The following is a 19,179-nucleotide window of genomic DNA, read 5'->3' on the forward strand; positions in this document are numbered from 1 at the left end:
TGTTACTATGTCATATTTGGTTTGTGGGACAATGCCCATGTTCCCGTATGAAGTATGTCTGGAATGTATTCATACTTATTACCTGCATGATGTATTTTATTAACAATCAAGAAGTACGTTCTTCATTAAATGAATGAAATACTCTGAGAGTATGCGAATTCAGATGCAGCTAAGGTTATAACAAAAACTGCTTCATGTTAAAGTGAAAATGTATGTACACTCATGTTTATGACCACTGCCAAGTTTACCTGTTCGTGGATTATAATATTCTCCTTCATTTACAAAAATCTTATCGAAAATTATTGTTCCAGGTGTAACCATTAAATTCGTGAGAGCGGCTGAGAAGGACACACGAGGTATGTTTGCATCTGCACCAGCCAGACCTGAAATGAAAATGTTTCAATGATGTCAAAATGGCAGCCACAAAATGTATTTTGGCATTAAACATGTTGACGGCAAACATTTATTTGAACTATTTTACTCACATACACACAGTCCAATATAGAAACTTCACACAAACCAGCTTTATTGATCAGCTGCTGACCTTTGGCTCAACTAATGATCCAGCGCTGATGATAACTCAACCAAACAACACATTGAGCAATACTCAAGACGCTGACACTCACACAAACAGACAATGTACACAAACCTCACTGATTTCCACTCTTGCCTTATTTTGATTGGTGACATCTGTTACCATCAAAATAATCACAGTGTTTGAATAAGATACAGCTGCTTAAAGGGATAGTTCACCCAAAATTTAAAATTTGGTTCCCATTTAATCTCCCTCATGTTGTTCTAAACAAATGTCACAATGGTGTCACCATTCTGCCTAACATCTCCTTTTGCATTCCATACAAGAAAGTAAGTCTTGAAAGTAAAGAACAACATTAGGGTGAGTAAACCAGAATTTTCATTTCTGGTTGAACTATCCCTTTAAATAATTGAAAGCAAATTAATTACATACCTTGCTCTCCTCTAAGACCTGAAAATTAAAGAAATACAAATGTGAGTGACTCCAATATGTAATGTGCATGTAATTTAAAGTAAAATGTGTAATTTATTAAAATAAAATTAAAGGTAGAAAGCAACTGAAATGCTACTTTCATTAAATATTTAACTAATCTTCAGATGAATGGGATGGACAAGAATAATAGGATTTCTCACCAGGAGGTCCTCTTGGCCCCAGTAAGCCTGGAAAGCCTGGTGGTCCATCCCTACCTGTTGGTCCATCCCTACCTGGAGGCCCCTGTGGACCAGGGAGTCCTTGAGGACCTGGTGATCCAGGTAAACCTATAATAGGAGGTGAAATAATGAATAGTTTGTCTTTCTTCATATCTATTGAAGTAGAGTGAGCTACATTGGTTGTTGCAGCTGGGAATTTAGAGTATACAGTATGTTCGTTTGCACTGTCAGGCCACGTCCACATTAATACACATTTGGTTGAAAAACTTTTCATCATCATTTTCCAAAGTATGCAGTACCAGAGAGTGTTTTCGGAAGTCTCCATTTTTGGTGGAGGAACACACTGTTCCAGTGTGGAATCAATGCGTTTTCAACTGAAAACTTTTAAGTGTGGACATGGCCTTAAATGTCTGAATGAAGAAAGCAATCCATGTTTACATGACTTTTGAAATGTTCACAAATAAACTCTGATTTAGTCTTAAAACATTATAAATTCAGACCTGTCACATGTTGCTCAGTTGCATTGTGGAACTCCTTGAGGATATGGAACATTGAGGAATTCAGTCTCTTGATCTTGTCGTGGATATCATCCAGATGTGTGTTCTGGAGAATTTCAATGAACCCACTGTGTGAGGTCACTGTGTTGTTTAGCCCATTGAAACAGTTCCATAGGCCAGATACGTGTTTGTTTAAACCTTCTTTGATCTTCTGCAGACTGTCCGAGACAGAATCAAGCCGGCCACAAACTACTTCAAGTTTAGAGAGCCTCTTTTCCAGACCATGCCCAGTCCTCTTGCAATCACCCATCTCCACCACAAAGTTGTTTCCAAAGCGGCGTACATCCCGATCCACATTGTCAAAACGTATCCTGCTGTCCTCTATGTGCTCTGTCATTTCCTGCTGGATCTTGTCAATTTCAGTAATGATTTTGTCTTTGGTGTTCCCTAGGTCAGTAATCACGCTGTTGTGTTTCTGGACTACATGTTCCAGACCTTTTAGTGTGTCATTTATGGAGCTGAAGGTTAAGATTACCTCTGACAATTCTCCTTGGATTGACCTGAGGTTCCCGCTATTACTGCTAATGACAATGTGACCATCAAGCGGTTTTGAGGGGTCATCCAGGTGACCCGTTCCTGAATCAGTTCCTGTAGGAGGATTCAACATGATCTTGCATTGACCACTGCATTTCTGTACCTCCTCTCTTAGCTGATCCATCTCGTCTTGAAAACTGGAGCACATGTCCACACAACCTGTCTGACTGGTGTCAAGTTTACCTTTAATGTAATTAATTTCCTTTTGCCATCTATCCATGGCATGGTTTGTGATGTTCTTGAGTTTCTTCAGGTCATCTTCCACTGTGCTGCAAACATCACAGTTCTCAATTTCGGTCACAATCCTGTTGAAATGCTCCCCATTGTCTCCAGTAAGAGCTTTGATCTTGCGAATGTCATGGCTAAGGTTGATCACCCTATTCTCAAGAGAGTCACCGGACACTGAGAGATCCTTGAGTCTTGTATCAAACATCTTGATCTCATCTTCATTTGCAATGACTCTCCACTCCAAAGACTTTACTGTGTCACCAGGACTTGGACTAGCACCCCCTGGACTTGATCCAGAACTTGGTCCCGAGCAACCAGAGCATTCGCTTAACCTTCTGTCTATATAGGATGTCATGTTCTCTAGCCGAGATAAACGCTTATCAAGATCGAATGCGGTTTCCTTTACGAGTCCTATATCGAGGTCCATGTCATTGATCCTATATTCCTGCTCAAGAATACGATTATTGAATTCGTTTCGAAGATTTCGGAGTTCCTGCTGAAACGAGTCTCTTATGTTGGTCTCCATATAAGCCCAATTTTCCTCTGTCCTTTGGGCAGTGTTATTGAGCCGCCTTTCCAGGTCTTGTAGATGATCATTGATGAAGTCTTCCGTCACTCTAGGGACATTTCCTTGTCCACCTTTTCCTCCACCATAGTTTCCACCACCTCCAGTTCCTCCCAGTTCTCTGTTCAAACGATCTTGCAGTTTGTCATAGGCCTCTGATGTGGAGCTTATCTTCCTGTCCATATCATTGAGTCTTCCTCTGAGGTCTGTCACCGTGTCACAGCAGCCTTGAGAGCGGCTAAGTTCTCGGTGTAAACCGTCAAGAGTCTGGCGGTGACGCTGGTCCATGGCATTGATCTGCTTCTCCAAAGCCAAAATCCTTTCCTGATCCTGTTGCTGTTGGCGTCTCAGTTCCTCCACCCCACTTTGACAGGTGGAACAGGACAGCGTCACTCGACGTTCAAGCTCTCGGAGGATTTCCTCTTTCAAGGTGGTGAACCTGTTTCCTTCAATTCCTCCATCATCTAGATCATTGCTTCCACCCTTCCCATTCACTAGGTGGTTATTAATGCTGACAAGAGTCTCATCATGGGCTTGAGTCCGGTTGTCCAACTGATCAAGCTTGGTCTGTATGTTATGGATGGTCTCTTTCATTTCTGGCTGGGCTGCATCTGCTGGCGTTTTGCCACTATTAAAACCAGGTTTGCGCATTTCCTCCTGGAATCTCTCATTCATGCCACGCAGCGTTGACTGCAGGTCATTTAGGTCTTTGGTCAGCCTCTGGATTTTGTCCTCCAATTGTTTCATCTTGTGATTGTCACCTCTCCCTGGGCAGAGATCAAATATCATGTTAATTTAGACAAGCAATATCTAATTAGAGATTAGCAGTAGATTTACAGACCCAGAATATACAGCCCAGCCTCATCTCCCAATCAAAAAGTCGCTCTAGCTTTCTAGGCACCAATGACAATTTTTAACCTGGTTTCTAAGTGTTCCATAAAGCTTCAGTTATCTACAGATGTTATAATGTGTTTAAATAATGCAGAGTCTAAAAGTAGCAAGAACATCAATATGGTCTGATGTTTTTAAAGACAGTACTGTATGAATTACATTAGTTTTTAACATGCTAACATCTATAATCCAATGTTAGCAATCAAGCTCACATACATCTCATAAAACCACACAAGTCAAATGAAAAGCCACAGTCAAAGGCATCCGAAGATAACCTGGGCTTTACAGGCATAACAGGAGCTAGGGTCCATTCAGAATAAATGTATTCTTGCATTAAAAAAGCTAGACTTACCTTTCCCTCCGCTCTGTCCATGGCCAGTACCAGTTCCAGTTTGTCCTGGTTGTGAGGGCCTAGGCCAAGGTCTGACTGTTGAGAGTTGTGTATCAGATCCCCCGTTTGGTCCATCACTGCAGTCTTCTCCACTGTATCCATTACAACACTTCCACTCCATTTCTGTTACCATTTTGTAAGCCACCTTGTATCTGGGCCTCATGTAGGTCCTATACCTGTAAGACATATGAAAACCCAGAATTTTCTAATAAAGAACAAGTTTGCCTACTGTTCATAGAATTTTGTAATAATTAAAAAAAAATTTTTTTTGTTTCAGTTGGGATATACATGGGACTAAAGACAACAAATACAAATAATAATGACATTCAAACATTCTGTCCTCGAATCCTAATTTCGAGCAACATTCTTTTTTTATTTTTATCTTCTATTTCTCCCAATTTGGGATGACAAATTCCCACTACTTAGTAGGTCCTCGTGGTGGCGCGGTTACTCACCTCAATACGGGTGGTGGAGGACAAGTCTCAGTTGCTTCCGCTTCTGAGACATTCAATCTGCGCATCTTATCACGTGGCTCATTATGCATGACAGTGCAGAGACTCATAGCATGGGAGGCTCATGCTATTCTTCACGATTCATGCACAAATAAACACGTGCCCCATTGAGAGTGAGAACCACTCATTGTGACCACGAGGAGGTTACCCCATGTGACTCTACCCTCCCTAGCAATGGGCCAATTTGGTTGCTTAGGATACCTGGCTGGAGTCACTCAGCACGCCCTGGATTCGAACTTGCAACTTCGGGGGTGGTAGTCAGCATCAATACTTGCTGACCTTCCCAGGCCCCCCTTTGAGCAACATACTTGAACAATTAAAAAAAACTGTCCCAGCTGGTACACTCATTACCTTAGAATTCACAATTATGTATATTGTTTAATATCTGGAACATTAAACAGCCATCACACATTAAACAAACTAATCCTTTGGGCATTTTTGGGAACAACTCTGTGTTGCAAAATTCCCTGCTAGAGTGATACACATTACAAAGACATATGCTAGAGAAATTCAGCCTTTATTGCATATGGTTAATATGATGTTTGCCTAAGAACGGAGGAAGATGTTTATGTTTCAAAATTAATTCTCTGCACGTTGTGACTGACATATTCTCTGGAGAAAATGTAAGTGGTGGTTGCCATGCAAAACCTGCAGCCACAATGCTAGGGTGTTTTGGGTGGCTCTCAGCGTGTTGCTAAACAGTATGTACAGTAAGTGTTACCACATTCCTATGCATTTGCTTTGGTGTTCTGGGTGGTTACTAGGTTGTTACAAGGGTGTCTAGGTGGTAACCTACTGGAAGAGCCCAACCCCTTTAAATTCTCTTTAATATTCTTGTCCCTAGATCCCTCCGACCCTAAGTCTATGATATTTGTACCTGTTTTATCACTTGCCAGATGAAAATTGTCTGATCGCTTGGAAAAGTAATAGCACACCTCTCCTTTTAACCAGAAATACAATTTGAGTTATCACTAATGTCTGAAAAAAACAGTGTGGGACGAGATATGCGTTCAAGCTTAAAACTTGGGGTAAGGGATTTGTTCAAATTTTACTAGAGAACTATTTAATGTTGTAATTCTGCACAACAGTCAAGGTCTCAAGTTCAGTGTGTCATTCAAATGAACATATATGGAGTAAAATATTAAAGTTAGCCTGGAACCCCAATCTGGATTATCAAAAGGTAGAATAGGAAACAATTAAAACATTTCTCTTTTCCCAAGTCTATTGGTTACATTTCATAAGCCACTATATTCTTGTCTCTACGCTCTGTTTGTTCCATGACCCCTGTGAGAAGAAAAGAGGAATAAAGGGGTCACCCTTCTCCACAGGGTGAGTGCAAATATAAGTGGTGGTATTTTAGTAGGTTTAAAGCCTAATTCCTGTGGTGCATTGGTTGTAGAGCTTGGAATGGTGTGTCACCTCATTCCACACATAGCACTGTGTGTGTTGAATCTAAAGGAGTTGGATTAAGCTTTTCCAGCTGGGAGTGAGTGTGTTGCCAGCAACTGGAAACCACCTCGCAACTGCACAAACTTTCTAACCCCAGTGTCCTCAAACTACATTCTGTTTCTCTCTCCATTTGTTGACACTAGGTTTACTATGTAAACAGCACGTTTTTAGTATTTCGTTTTGCTTAATGACTCAGGTTTCCAGTAAAATACAGATGTGGTATAGATTCTAGTGTCTTTGAGTGTTATGATGATGTGATAGTTTTAAACATCTGTTTCCTGACTAATGTTGATGAAGCACATAATGGTTCCACTTATTTAGACTGCACTAAATAAAGGCTTGAAAAACATACTTGCTTTCAACCAAAATCCTCTGACTGATTTGAAGACCGATACAGGTTCATACATATGTGCATAAATACTTAAGGCAAATAGCTGGAAAAAAGATACAAAACACAGATGGACTTTCTAACTGGTGCAAAATATACCAGAATTTTCTCACCCTCATATTGTTACAAACCCATGTGACTTTTTTCTTCATCACAAATAGGAGATGTTAGGCACAATGACAACTTTAGTCACCAAACTCAAAATTCACTTTCACTGCGCATTTTCTTTACAATGAAACTAAAAAGTGACTGCCTAACTGTATTCTACTGAAGAAAGAAAGTCATACTGGATTGAACAAAATGAATGTGAGCAAATTATGAAATAATTTTCACTTTTGGGTGAACTATTCCTTTAAACTGAATAACATACAACAAATGGTACACAACATTTAGAGATTAAGCATTTCAGATTGAGAGAACATATCCAATATGCATCAAAGGACATACTTACACTACAACACGGGGGCACTGAATGCCCCAGGAACATGGCTGATAATCAGGCTTCACGTAGGTCTCTACCCCATCCTCCACCACGCAGCTCACCGCCTTCGACACCACATATGCACACCAGTTTCTGTAAAATAAACTCTTATGGTCAATAGTGTTACTAATCAAATGTAACATTGTAGTTTTTATAACAATATTTTATAAAGAAGTCTGTTAAAACATCTGGTTCTGCCAGATGCTACACAAAGCTAATGCTAAACTAGCACTACTATGAGCATATACAGTATGTAAGCCTACCGCTACCATTTACTGCTATACTCTGCATAGTTTCCCAAACCTGGAAATACGAAATGGGTTTTAAGCAGTGCAATCATCACATGGGAGCAACTAGTTACAGAAGCTAACCTAGACAACTGGATTTTGTTCTCAGATTTCACAATTTACACTGTATCATGGTTCATCGATTATGAAACCTAACTTATTTTAAGCCTTTTTGGCCAAACTAACATTTAAAGGCTTTTAAAGCGAATTAGCAATTACACTCATTGATTATTTGATGAAATATAACAAATTCCACTACTGAGATCTGCAGATGTACAGCTTTAACAACGTGAACTAATGGAGCCACCATAAATAGTAGCAAATTTAGAGCACATCTCCCCCCATATGTGTCCTTAAACTTGAATTTGTGTTTAGATTTACAGTAATTCCCCATCACTTTGAATAGTCCTTAAGTCCCCTGGCCTCATAAATAAGCAGAAAGATGCAAATAAATAGTCTCTAAATTCCCGAAGCCCCTGTCCCTCACAAACAAATGTCAACAAGGTTTAGAATCAAGCAGTCACAATCTCTCTGCTGCATGCTCTGGGAAATCAAACATCTGTTGGGCTTCACACTGGCTACAGTGAGATCGGGTTGGTCACCTTACTTCGCATCATTTGTGCCATCTTAGATTTCAGCCCTGTTTTGTTTTAGTCAACTAGTAAGGGAAACAAACTGTGCCGGTCTCCTGTGTGTAACACAGATGCGGTTTGTCTTCTGTTGCAATACAAGATTGCCTTCAGTGAACACAGGACTCATACTGTGTGTGTCTCATTACAATAAGCTTACAGACAGTTTCCTGTCAAATGAAGCCTCTGTGACTAAGACTGAGAGTTAGACTCCCAATCCATTTAAATCATGTTAAACCAGACAATTATTCATACAGCTGCTCAAAATACAAAAACAAAACAAAAAAACAAACACTGGGTGTCATTTCTTTTCATTAGGATTAAACTCAGTATGGATTTCACCAAGTCTGCCCCCTAACAGTGGTTTTGGTGAATGTCTCTATAGATAAAATCAATGTATACAAACAAACGCTTGGCGGCAGTACTTCCGGGATTTTTTAAGACCCCAGAAAAGACATGCTTTCAATGGGCACTTCATTCAAATTGAGTTGAATAGCAAAAAAACCCAAAAAGTGCGTTAGTGGGGTTAAAACACTCTGCTGCAAAAGATTATTTGAGATTTAGGCTGCTTTGCGATTTTTATTAGATTTTTATAGACATTATGTTTTTTCACTGATCATGATAATTTTTTCTGCTCTAATAAGACCCATTTGCACCAAAGCTGATGTAGGTGGATTTGAAATTTTCCACAAAACAAATTGCAATCAACATTAGCCTATGCTACAAATGTTGTGCATTGAGCTTGTATTGAAGCCAAAATATTACTTTAAGTATGAATACTGATTAAGTAACATTATTATTTAGTACTGTATTTGGACCAATAATTTAAGCAGTAAAGACACATGCTGCATTACTCATCGTAGATTTTATGCCACATTTCTAAGGCTGTAGAAGTGTGAAACATGTGACGATGTAGTTTCAAAGTTAAAAACAAACCTACATATATATATATATATTTTATTTACTAAAAACCATAGATTTGCTTATTAAGGGTGCCCAGGGTTTTAAATTAACACCAGCCAAATGCGGGTGAAAATCAACCGTGGTGGGTAACGCTATCAACTCACTAGCCAATTTGGTTATAAATCGAATTTCTATCTGTAACGATGCAGGCCATCTATCTCAGTGATTCCCAACCGGCAGCATGTGTACCCCACGGGGTGCTCATTACATCTCAAAAATCAGTCAAAAGGGAAAGAGAATAGAGAGAGAAATTGCACAAATAAAGAACATCTTAAAGATTTACTTTATTTAATTGCTTCAGCAGCATGTGAAATTTGTGAGCGCATGCCTTACATCGGATGTACTCAGAGAGTGCTCATGGTGGCGATTTCAGCTAAATGGTCAAATACACTTCAAACTGAAATTCTGCCAAAATGCCTTTCTTGAAAGGCTTGGATGAAGGGAAAAGATACAGGGATGTCAACCAGGCTAGGCTGTTCATGCATAGTGGAGGAGGAGAGAAGAAATTTAAGGGAGAGTGTCCACTGCAAAATTCATTTCTGTGAATAATAGGAGGAGCGGGGCACAAACTAATGTAGGGCTAATTGTACCACACATGGTTTAAAAGCTTCCAAAAACACTGGTAAGATGAAACTTCATTTGTTTCCATATCAATACTGTGTAGAGAAAAAATTGTGGCAAAATTTGGAAAAAAAAAATTTCTACAGTGACATCACTGTAAACATTTAGTTTATAGTAGAAAAAGTAACGTTTCGCATGAAAGTTATCACTAAGTGTTCTATTTTCATCTAGGTTTTTAGTGTTTATTCAAAAAGAGGCAAACTTGGGATGAGTTTTGATCCAATTATTAGAGGGGAATTTTTATATACTTTTTATATGGTCATGACTCATGTTACAATGTGGCCTGCCTATGGGGCACGTTGTAACATTTCACTTCACTACTTTAGATGATGAAAAAATTATATGCTCTGTGTTCATGAAACAAAACCACATATTTGTACCAGATGTGTAAAATTAATGTGAAAAAGATAAATATTTGAAACCCAAGTGTATTTACACAAACTTAAGAAAATCTAAAAGTGTTAGTTTGTGCCCTGCTCTCCCCCATGAAATACAGATTTAATATTAAATATACTTGAACCTTTAATTAGATGGTTTATTTCTGAGATTTTGCTTTAGCTAGTAGAACTTCTGAATGACTGGTAACCTAAAAATGTACTAGCCAAAATGGCTGGTGAGTGAAAAAGTTAATTTCGAACCATGAAGGAGAAAGTATTTTACAAGCATTTAGTTACAAAAACACCTAGACTTTGTGTTTCTGACATTATAAATGCAAAGCATATTTAAGCATTAAAATGCATGATCATAATTCTGCATTCTAATATGTAAAAACACTATTCATCTTTGGCCTATATACTGTATATTTATTAAGATTATCCAACTTTTCTTGCAGTTTCACAGCTGACAATATCCTAAAAGGTCATTGTGATTGCTAATCAGCAACAAACTGATGACCCTTTGCCATTGGACAAAGTTATGAAACCATTAGCCTGAGATGGAAACCACTTAATTTTCCCAAGACATATTCCATGTTGATGCTCTTGACCAATACCACCTGACTCCAGCTTTGATTCCACATGGTCATCAGTGATTTATGGTGGATTTCCTGTGTCCCACAGCTGTACGGTACGCTTGCACATATTGCCAGCACAATTTCATGTTTTGGCCTTCCGTACTAAACACAGATGGTGCTAGATCACACTATGACATCATGAAGTAGGCTGTGTTGGCTAAGTGAAAGTATGTTTCTGATGAATCACAATAGAAAACGCAGTGTTTTGAGTTACTAGAAGAAATCAACTCAAGTTTCAAAGAACAGGTGCTATTTGATATCGCTATTACAGCTAAAAAATTCCACAACTACGTTTAGTAAAAGCTATCACCTTTCTTAAAGGAATAGTTCCCCCCAAAAGGAAAGTTTTGTCATTATTAACTTACCCTCATGTTGTTATAAATCTATATGCAGTTATTTTTAAGTGGGGCACAAAAGGAGACATTTTTAACAAACAGGTATTTTCCATTCAACGACAGTTCATTAGTTCAAAGCTGCTAAATCAAAATAAAGCTCTATAAGATGTCTGTATGATGTGTGACCTAAAATTCAAGTCGTTTGAAGCCATATAATAGCCTTGAGCAGGGCTGGACTGGTAATATGGCATACAGGGCATTTTCCCGGTGGGCAGATAGATTTTGGGTCCGATCAGGGGCGGAATGGCCATCGGGAGAACTGAGCGTGTCGGTGGTTGGCCGCAAAACGGGCCATGATAAGCAAAAATGAGCCGTTGCATTATGCTAAATAGACCGCAAAACTGCGCCACGATATGCAGAAAAGGACAACGAACAACACTCCCCCCTCCCCCCAAAATGTTTTGGGCCAGTTCCCATGTAAAATCCCAGGCCGATTGCTATTCCCAGTCCAGCCCTGGCCTTGAGTGAGGAACAGACCAAATATTTACCCTAAAATGAGATCGAGAACCAGATCAGTCTGATTTGTGAACGAATCATTCAGCCTGATTTCTGAACTGGATCAACTGGTTCATTGGAAAAAAAAACTTGCTCAAAAGATCAATTTATTTACCAATCAAATCAGTGACCAATGGCTTAAATTTGTGTCTCTTCCTCAAACAGAACTCACCAGCAGCCATATCACCTCACAGCTCTCACCTTGTTACCCACTAAAGCTAAGCAAGTTTGAGCCTGGTCAGTACCTGGATGGGAGACCTCCTGGGGAAAACTAAGGTTGCTGCTGGAAGAGGTGTTAGTAAGGCCAGAAGGGAGTGCTCACCCTATGGTTTGTGTGGGTTCTAATGCCCAAGTACAGTAATGGTGACACTGTACTGTAAAAAGACACCAAAGATGTTAAACCGAGGTTCTGACTCTCAGTGGCCATTAACTATCCCAGGGCAATTTCTCATAAAGTGTAGGGGTGTAACCCCAGTGTCCTGGCCAAATTCTTCCCATTGGCCCTTGTCAATCACTGCCTCCTAATAATCCCCTGTCATAAATTGGCTATATTACTCCACTTTCTCCTCTCCACCAACAGTGGTGTTATTGAGCGTACTGGTGCACTATGGCTGCCGTTGCATCATCCAGGTGGATGCTGGATGTAAATGTAAAGTGCTTTGAGTGCAGTATCAGAAAAGAGCTATATAAATGTAACATTCATTCAGAACTATTATTATGGACTACTTTTATGGTAATGTTATTGTGTTTTTTATCATTTGTGAAGCTTGAACTGTCATTGTATTGAAAATACCTGCATTAAAGGATAGTTCCCCCAAAAATAAAAATTCTCTCATGATTTGTTCACCCTCCAGGCATCCAGATATGTATGACTTTCTTTCTTCAGCAGAACAGAAGTTAAGATTTTGAAAAGAATATTTCAGCTCTGTAGGTCCTCACAATGCAAGTGAAAATTTGAAAGCTTCAAAATCCACATAAAGGGAGCAAACAAGTAACTCATAAGACTCCAGTGGTTAAATCCATATTTTCAGACACGGTATGATAGGTGTTGGTGAGAAACAGATACATTTTTAAGTCATTTTTTTTTTATCATAAATTCTCCTCTCTGCCCAGTAGGGGTCCATATGCATGGAGAATGTGAATCAGCAAAATCAGAAGAAGAAGAAGAATGGGAAAGTTAAAGCAGAGTAGAGATTGACTGAGCAGGGAGGAGAAATTATAATAATAAAAAAAGACTTAAATATTGTGTTGTCTCTCACCTAAACGTATCATATCGCTTCTTAAGATATGGATTTAAATACCATAGTCTAACACTTTAAGATACTTTCCCTGTGTGTTTCACACAACAACAAAAACAGCATACAGGTTGAAAAAGTAGGCTTGAGGTTTGGAGAAAATCATGACAGAATTTTTATTTTGGAGTGAACTATTCCACTGAGTGGAGCAAACTAAAGATTTGATTTTAGTAATCTAAATTTCACTTATGATTTTATTGTAATTGGCGGATGATCCATTAATCAATAAAGAGCCCTCACAATGACCTCACATGTAATGTTAGCTGCTTAAGCTAGAAGCAGGGATGGATTAACCACCGGGCCGATTGGGCCTTTGCCCAGGGGCCTCTAAACCCAAAGGCCCCCGATCTCTAAATCAATTATTTATTTATTTTTAGATATCTATTATAAATCCACATAAATGTCAGCCTTGTGTAAAATACCATTTGTTCGACCAAATGCGTGTTGGACGACAGCAGCGTGAGCACAGACACTCGAGTGCGTTTATTTGAAGGACTACAGAGAACAGCGTCTGATTTACAAAATTCTTCCAAACACAAAGATAACGTGCTGTTTAATCTGGCTGTGTACAAAGCCGATGGTTTCAATTCATATAAGCGACAGATTCCTGCAACAGTATAGAGGACTTTAAAATGTTTAAGTCCTGCATGCATTTAATGTTTAATGATAAAGCAAAAGGTGCCTTAATACCCTAAATATGTGCATAGTAGCCGTTTGTAATATTTGATTTACCGCGAGAGTTCACGAACGGTTATTGTGTTATTTGTCAGGAATAAAGAAGGTTTATTGACATGGATGCGTCAAACACAATCTCAGATAGCAGGGAATAAAGAGCAAAGTGAGCTATGAGCCTAAATAGCACAGTACGTAGTTCTTCAAATGATAAAATCACATTAAAGTTGAACAAAAATAATCTCTGTCACTGCCTGTAACATAGTAGGCCTTAATCAATGGAAAATGCGTAATTCTGCCCGGGCAGGTTCATTTTCCATGAGGCAGCGAATGCTACAGATTATAAACCTCTTCAGGATGCTTTGATTTTTAAATAATTCCGATTTTAACTTGAGTAATTACTGTCTGAACATCAGAGCCAAAGGGGGAATAAAATTGTCTTACTGTTTATCAAGCGCAGAAACTTTGCCAGGTGAAAAACAATCTGGAATCATGTGTAACAGTCACATTAAGTCCTCTTTGCAACCAGAACTTCATCAGAATGCCGATTTGTGACACCAGTTCTGAAAAAGCTTAATGCAGTGCAACTAATTGTAAAACAGAACACAGGTGTCTTGAGATGCATTTAGAAATATTAATTTAAAGACGTCTGTCCAGTGCGTGTTTACGTGTGAATAGCCCGTAACTCGCCCTATCGCCTACTTGAAAACCGACCCGAACCTGGCCCAAAACCTGTAGGTTTGTCGGCTACCATCAAACTCAGATCAGGTTGAAGACCTCTAACTGAATAGTTATTTTGGCATTTGAACACAATGCACATCCCTATTAATAATGCATGATTTTGGACCAAATCTGGCAAGTGTCCTGTAAAGGTGAACGTAGTCACGTAATACGTCATGGGGGGCTTCAATAGGCCTCTCATTTCTTAATCCATACTTGGCAAGAAGCTTTCTAGGTTTAAAGATTGTGAAGAAGTTGTCAGGCTGTTTCAGCCCACAGTATTTGTTTTTCAAATGTTGATTTGTGTGGACCAGACCACAGTATTTCCAGGCCTCTACGGCCAGTCGTGAATGATCCACATTCTTAGCGCATTCGTCGTGCAGAATTTTCATCTCTGGCTCGCTTTCATCAAACTCTCATAAAGCTCTTGACTTACTGAAACACTCAACATGTTTTAGCTCCAAAAAGAATGGAAAATATAAGAGAGGACAGATAAACGGACAGAAAAGTACCTTTGGCAATTGTTAAACTGATTTGAACAAATGAGAGTTGACCCACCCCACCCCACCCCAAATCATATTCATATTTTTCCATCACATCATTCTATTTGCAAAAATACAAATAAACAACTTTACAGTCATAACAGTCTGCAGGCATTACAGGCTGATTTGCAATGGGTTCCAGCATCATTCACTCTGAGCGTACAGTAAGCAGTCCTGCATAAATAGCTTAAAATCTTGTCTTAAAGTTATGGCATAGAAAGCTGGCAATTGAAATGAAATGCGAGCACACACAAACACGTACATAAACAACTGTGCCTACGGTTGCACAATTAGTTAATAAAACAAAGGGTATAAAAGAGAAAGCAATATGAAATATGCACCCAAAACAGACCAACAAAATATAGGCTATATAATTTAATGTATCTGTAGATGTTAGCCAGCTACAGGCCCGGTTCCAGATGAAAATCACTTAGGGTGCTTTTGAAAATAGTGGGGGTGCTATGTATAAAGTGGAGATATATCATAATACATTTTTTAAATAGATTAAATCATGTTTAAATGCTACTAAAACAATGTAAAGAACGTTTTCATGTAAAAAAAAACATTTTTTGCGTCATTATTTTTTCACATGATCTGTCCCTGAAAATGACAGCAAAATGCTGCGTCTGCAGATTAGGACATACACTGATGCAGCATTTAGTGTGTTCACAAATTGCAGGGATTTTTGTGTATGTGCGAGTATTCAAGGAAATCTGCTTGTTTACAGTATTAGTCTTAAATATTCAATTGAGCAGGTGTGTGTGATTATTTTGGTACAGGGGCCACATCAGCCGTTAAGTAGATCCTGGAGGAGAGAAGATAAAATATCTGCAAAGTTGTATCTTTTAAGCCCAGACTTAGTAGTGCACTCACGCACACAATGAAGGATCATGTGTTTTCTATCATGTGTTAATAAAACCGAATAAAGGCTGAATATAATTATTAATTGTTTATTTTATCATACTTCAATGCAGTGGTAATCCAGAATCCAGAATCCAGAATTGGTCTGTCTTCGCCGGCCAAAGGTGGTCAGCGCAGACCACAACGATCTGCCCAGGTCTGTCGGTCCTGGACGAGTCCCATCCAATTGTGTCCCAGATCTTGTCGTAGCGAGTCGCGCCATCGTGTTGCAGGGCACTTGATGTCGATCGGCAACCAGACGGTGACTTCGCGTGTCCATCTTTCGTCCGTCCGCCACATCAGGTGCCCAGCCCAGCGCTTCTTGGCCTTGTTGGCCAGGTCCACCGCGTCGGCCACCCTGGTCATGGCCCGCAGCTGCTCGTTGCGGACATGGTCGATCCTTTTAACCCCGACCATGTGGCGCTCGATTGCGCGTTCAGTCACGGCCAGCTTTTGTCGGTTGGCCGCCGTCGTTGCCCAGGTCTCGGCCCCGTAGAGCATGGCCGGCAGGACGGTGCTGTTGAATAGGGCGGCCCTGATGTCCGGGTCGATGGCTCTGTTGGTGGCCGTCTCGGCAATTGAGCCAAAGCTGACCCAGGCGGCTCGGCGTCGTCGTGCCAGTTCTCGACCAAGTGGTAATATAGTATTTAATTTAACACTCTACTTAAGGAGTCTGGCTTAATAGTAAAATAATACATTCGGAAATTATAGATTCTAAAAGCTTATTTTAATGTTTTGCCGCAAAGTGGATAAAGTTGTTTTGTACTGAAAACATTATCAACTCGTTTACACGCTCATGGGTCATCATGTGGGTCTCGTCAATGGTTTGTTTGGCATCACATTTAGCACACCACTAAATAAAACAGGCTGCATGACTATTATAAACGATTACTGCCAGAGTAACATTTGCATACAAGTGTGAGGGACTTAAGCATTTTACAAATAACAAAAAGAACACATTTTCCACTCTCAATTGGTTTTGCTCACATGTCCCTTCCATGTGCGAATGATGCGAAAATCTAATAGGATTTTACTAAAGTTCATCACTGAAAAGGTTTGCTTGCAGACTTGGCACTAAACAGCACACGTAGCCTCACAAATGGACGGAGTGGCTGCATCACACTTTTCTTTGAGCAGAATATTGCACCATTGAGCGCAAAGTTTTTTATTTTATTTTTTTTTAAGAGGAGACAGAGCACGCTCACGCTCATACATGGTTGCCAGCTTTAATAAATTAAGCGTGACATAAGGTGAAACATAAAGCGTGGCTGTGACATGGCATGGAGCAGGATGAGGCGTGGCTGTGACATGGCATGGGGTGTTGCATCTATTATCTGGCAACCCTGAGTATATTAAAAGCTTGTGGATGTGCGATAGGATCCAAAATCAGATAAATGAAAGATCTAATAAAAAACAAACATGATAAATCGACCCGTGGGCAGTAGTTTGCCCTGGTCTCCAATTGAGGATGCTCTAAGTTTCGCTTCAAGGTGCTTAGCATGAATGCTTAAGACTACAGTCCTAATCATGGTCTCTTTAAAAAGAAGACACTTAGGAGCTTTTTGGTGAAGTGAAAGCAAGCAGCAATATAAAAACAATATAGAAGCTAAAGTTTATTTTAAAGAAAATACACTGCACTTAACTTGCACAAAACTTAAATTAAACAAGCAAAAAATTTTTAAAACTTGTGCTGGCACCTCTGTCATTTTGCACACTAGGCAATCGCCTATGTCGCTTATGCCACGGGCCGGCTCTGCTAAAGTACATAACTTGTAAAGCGACACATTTTTCTTTTTTTGTTTCATTACCAACTAAATTTAAAAGCTTGTTCAATCTTTACCAAATTGCACAGTAGCTCAAGCGTTCCACTTGCACTTGCACCATAAAATGACATGGTTGATACTGCATTTCCATGTTTTTGACTTACATTTGCTTTTTATAGCAGGTTTAATCGGTTTAGTTAAGGTTTATGGTTAAGGGTAGTGAGGTACGTTTTGTGGATTTAAAACTGGATAGAGCATTAACCTTAAAAAGCTAATTTGTTTGGGAATAATACATTTAACTCGCTTTTAGCACAACGCAGTGGACATTTCACCTTGGAATTTAAATTACAATTTCAAAATGTACAGGAAACATCAAACTCTTTCCATCTCTCTCTATCTCACACACTCTATTCTCTAATTATCTGTCAGACAAGTGATTTAATCCAATGTAGAGTATCTGGCGTATGGATACATTCACGTCTTTGTTCTTCATTAATGCTGAAAACAGTCCTTTCCTATTATTTTCTCAATATGGACAGTAATTGCTGCTCCCAGGACAGATATTACATCGATTAATGTAGCGTTTGTGATGGAGAAACATTCAAGAGAAGAATGTCAGCCTTCATACACTCACGATCACAGATCCGCCCAAGTGATTCAAAATACGGACATAAAACATTATTCAACAGCATTGTAACAGGGCGGAGGGCGGGGCCGGGTCGTGATTATACACACCCGGTCCCTTAGCAGGCTAATTAAGCCTCCGAGAGGGATAAAATCCAATTGTGGATGGTGGTGCGACGAGAGACAGATCATTTACGGACATGTCCGTCATGTGTGTGTGTTTGTCTTTTGTTTAAGTTAATCATTAAAATATTGTTTATATCGCCAGGCCGGTTCTGGCCTCCTCCTTTCCATTGAACTGCTTTACAAGCATATTCTGCATATCCTGTCCATAACTGCCCACTGACACAATATATTGTGATAAATGTGTATGTGTAAATGGGTGTACATGTGTGCTACAAGCTTTTGGTCCAGAATCCTATGATATCACTTCCTGGCCCTTTTCCAGTAAGGCTTGAACAATGAATAGAGTCTGTGATCTAGGGGGTGATTTAACACAGATGAAACTCAACTGTATCAGTTGTACTAAACTGAATTATTCCTAATTTAACTTACTCCATTCTCTGAACCAGATCTTATGAGTCTTGTGTTATGTACACTGATGGATATCTTGTTGAAGTCTTTGTCAAGGGTGTTTGTTCATTTATCATAATATGCAATTTGTTAAACAGAGTTATCGCTGAGACTATTTAGCATACACTGGTATGCACTACTTTCCCAAACTCAATATAAACGCTGCTCCATAGGAACTGTTCAGCTCTCGCCTGCTCTTAATACAGTCATGTCACCTCAAATATTTTTCAGTTCTTGGATTTAATGGTTCTTATAAGAACAACTGCTGACTCGAGGTGCGGTAATTCTGGTGCAAATGCAGAGCCAATGTCCCCCACCCTTTATAAACCATCTGAGATTTGACCGTAGGGCCAGCTGGCCTCCTCTCCTGCATGGCTTACTGATTGATACAGATATGTTTACACAGAGTAATAGAGCAAAGGCTAGTGGCTACTTATACAGGTTGGGTGGCTTCTATTCTCTCAGTGTGTTCACTTGCAGAAGGTGACATCATGCAAAATTAGCTGC

General features: G+C 39.5%; 1 protein-coding gene across 1 annotated transcript in view; it reads right to left on the reverse strand.

Moving 5' to 3' along the window:
* Positions 1-19,179, reverse strand: part of LOC127662388 (EMILIN-1-like) — a 42,475-nt gene that overhangs the window by 8,623 nt on the left and 14,673 nt on the right. Inside the window, exons 2-7 of the mRNA XM_052153532.1 lie at positions 7,152-7,274; positions 4,313-4,527; positions 1,686-3,836; positions 1,168-1,293; positions 968-985; positions 249-383 (exon numbers count right to left, since the gene is read on the reverse strand). Of these exons, the coding sequence (XP_052009492.1) occupies positions 249-383; positions 968-985; positions 1,168-1,293; positions 1,686-3,836; positions 4,313-4,527; positions 7,152-7,274 (2,768 nt within the window). The remainder of the gene's footprint in view (positions 1-248; positions 384-967; positions 986-1,167; positions 1,294-1,685; positions 3,837-4,312; positions 4,528-7,151; positions 7,275-19,179) is intronic.

This window comes from Xyrauchen texanus, chromosome 22 (assembly GCF_025860055.1).
Source record: "Xyrauchen texanus isolate HMW12.3.18 chromosome 22, RBS_HiC_50CHRs, whole genome shotgun sequence".
NCBI classification, from domain to species: domain Eukaryota; kingdom Metazoa; phylum Chordata; class Actinopteri; order Cypriniformes; family Catostomidae; genus Xyrauchen; species Xyrauchen texanus.